General features: G+C 43.6%; 1 protein-coding gene across 1 annotated transcript in view; it reads left to right on the top strand.

Moving 5' to 3' along the window:
• Nucleotides 1-2,500, top strand: part of LOC113803874 (uro-adherence factor A) — a 16,255-nt gene that overhangs the window by 12,249 nt on the left and 1,506 nt on the right. The window contains exons 2-4 of the mRNA XM_070124605.1: nt 41-601; nt 809-1,017; nt 1,215-2,500. The exon at nt 1,215-2,500 is cut by the window's right edge and continues 1,506 nt beyond it. Coding sequence (XP_069980706.1) covers nt 41-601; nt 809-1,017; nt 1,215-2,500 — 2,056 coding nt within the window. The remainder of the gene's footprint in view (nt 1-40; nt 602-808; nt 1,018-1,214) is intronic.

Here is a 2,500-nt window from a genome sequence, read left to right as displayed (position 1 = left end):
AATGAAGAAACAACCACTCATCTGCCTCTTATAATTGCAGGTCATTCTAGTCTCGAGCGTCTGCCTCGGCGCACCGATCGACGAGCTCCTGTCGCGCCGCAGATTCAAGAATCACCTCCAGTTCACCGACGCTTTCGAAGCATCTTCGGTTGAGGATCACCAGTATGGCGTCAGGAGGCAACTTGTGGGCGCGTCACGACAGGTAGCGCATCCCTTCGCCTCAGAAACCAAGGAGGAAATCGCTGCGGAGAAGTCTGTTATTCCTCTATCTGCAGAAAGCGTAACCAATATGCTAAACGAGCTGATAGAAGCTCCGGAAGACATCAAGCAGGAACTGGTAGAACAGACGTCCAAAGAAATCACGAAACAGCTGAAAATAACAAGGAGAGCCGGGATGGAGGAGCTCGAAGGAAGCGAAGAACAGGTGGATTCGGAAAGTGAAGAAGACTCGCTCCCCGACCTCAGTCAGTCCGTACTTCACATAATAGAGCTAAAAAGTATGGATAAAGAAGGGGAGAGCGAGGAAGACGATGATGGAAGTGACGTCCGCAGGATAAGAATAAGGAAATTAAAACCGGATTTGTCACGGCGCGCAAGCAAGGTATGTTAGCGTATCTTATTGTCGGAAATGGCAGTGATATGCGCTTCAATGTATTCAGATGCCTGGTATTCAGAATGAATTTATATACTTCTTGATTTACAAAAATGCTACATTTCGTAGTCATATATTCTAAGATATATTAAAATAATAAACTAAAGGATAGGTATAAAATTAGAATGTTTCATAATAGTTATTCTTCCTTTACAGGCGTTTGGAAGCAGGAAAAGGGGAACATCCAAACAACTTGGCAGTTTCAGGTACGCAGTAAAGAACAAGAAGTCAGAGCAGGTGTTCGGTCACCAGGCCATGTACGGCGAGGCGGATCAGAGTGGCAGCTATTTCGTCCAGTTCGCTGATGGTCGAATATTGTACGTTACGTATACGGCTGACCACCGCGGATACAGGCCCCTCCTTAGGTAAGCGTCAAGCTCTTCTCCTTCGAATTTATATGGCTGATAGGTAAATGCGGGATAGTGATGACAAGAGATTATTGGATATGACTGCACATTGGTGTATTTATAAAGATTATAGTAACCATTGCCATTATTACTGTAATATTATATTTTTTTGTTACTTTTTTCGAGTGATCGTATGGCATATCTACCATTTTCAGATACTTCGACAGTCGTGAAGAATTAAACGCGTTTCTTAGGCCGCAATCGCAAGGAGGCCTAATCTTTCCACCGCGGACAACCACCGCCGCCCCAGTGAGGACGACACCGTATGTCGTTCTCACAACCGAAAATCCTGTTTTGCCCGCCGATTCTTCTGAACCATCGTCTCCTGCACTTCAACTGTCGACGGAGGTCCCCGTGGAACAGCCTCTTATTATAGAAGACCTGGATGTTGAGTCTTCCCTGGATGTCTCTTCTGAAGTAGTCTCCACTACTGCCTCACCAATAGATGAAGCACCTCTTAATGATGCAGTGACTCAGGGAATATCTCTAACGACGATGCAAAATGAGGACGCCATCACCTCGGACCTTACGACAGCAATGCCTTCTGAACTCTCAGAAGATCTGAGTAGCACTACCGATGTAGACGCTTTAATAACAAATTTACCAGATACGATGACTCTGATGCCCGAATTAGACCAATTCAATAATGACGCCTTGGATACCAGCATCTCTTCTGGTGGGTATTCCGATGTAGATAATGAAGAGGTACTTGTTACCTCAGCACCGGAAATAGTTGATGAGGAAGTTAATGTGACTAGTACTCCTGAAGAAGAGATTGTAGACACTACCACTGCCGAGGAGGATGGACTTTTGGTTAATCTGGTCACCAGTAAACCCGAGGAAGACTCTTTGATTACTCAACAACCTGAAACATTAGCTTCAAGTCTGAATGAATCAATAGAAGGGTCATTGACCACAAGTATATCCGAAAAGGACACATTAACCACCAATGAACCTGAAGATATTTTAATTACGACCGTACCTGTGGAAGAATCTTTGGTAACTATTGAAACTACAGAGAAATCCTTTGTTGCCAGTGAAATAGAGGAAGAAGTTTTGGTTACAAGTAAAACAGAAGAAAATATGGAGTCCAGTGAATCCGAGGAAGAGGATTTGATTACTGATAGTCCAGATGAGGAAGTTGTCATCACCAGTGAACCAGAAGGATTTTTGGTTACTAGTGTCCCTGAAGAAGATTTGCTTACAAGTAAACCTGCAGAAGATGCTTCTGTTACCAGTAACCCTGACAAGTCTTTAGTTACTAGTGATTATGGAGAAGGGTTTTTCGTTACAGGCGAAGCCGAATATGAGTATTTTGGCACCAGCGAACCAGAAAAACAATTGCCTACCATTCAACCTGAAGAAGACCTAACTACTGTTGATCCAAAACAATATATAGTTACAAACAAACCAGAGGAAGATTTGTTTATCACTAGTGACC

The sequence above is a fragment of the Penaeus vannamei genome, chromosome 8 (genome assembly GCF_042767895.1).
Source record: "Penaeus vannamei isolate JL-2024 chromosome 8, ASM4276789v1, whole genome shotgun sequence".
Taxonomy (NCBI): Eukaryota; Metazoa; Arthropoda; class Malacostraca; order Decapoda; family Penaeidae; genus Penaeus; species Penaeus vannamei.
This window is presented reverse-complemented; position numbering and strand designations above follow the sequence as displayed.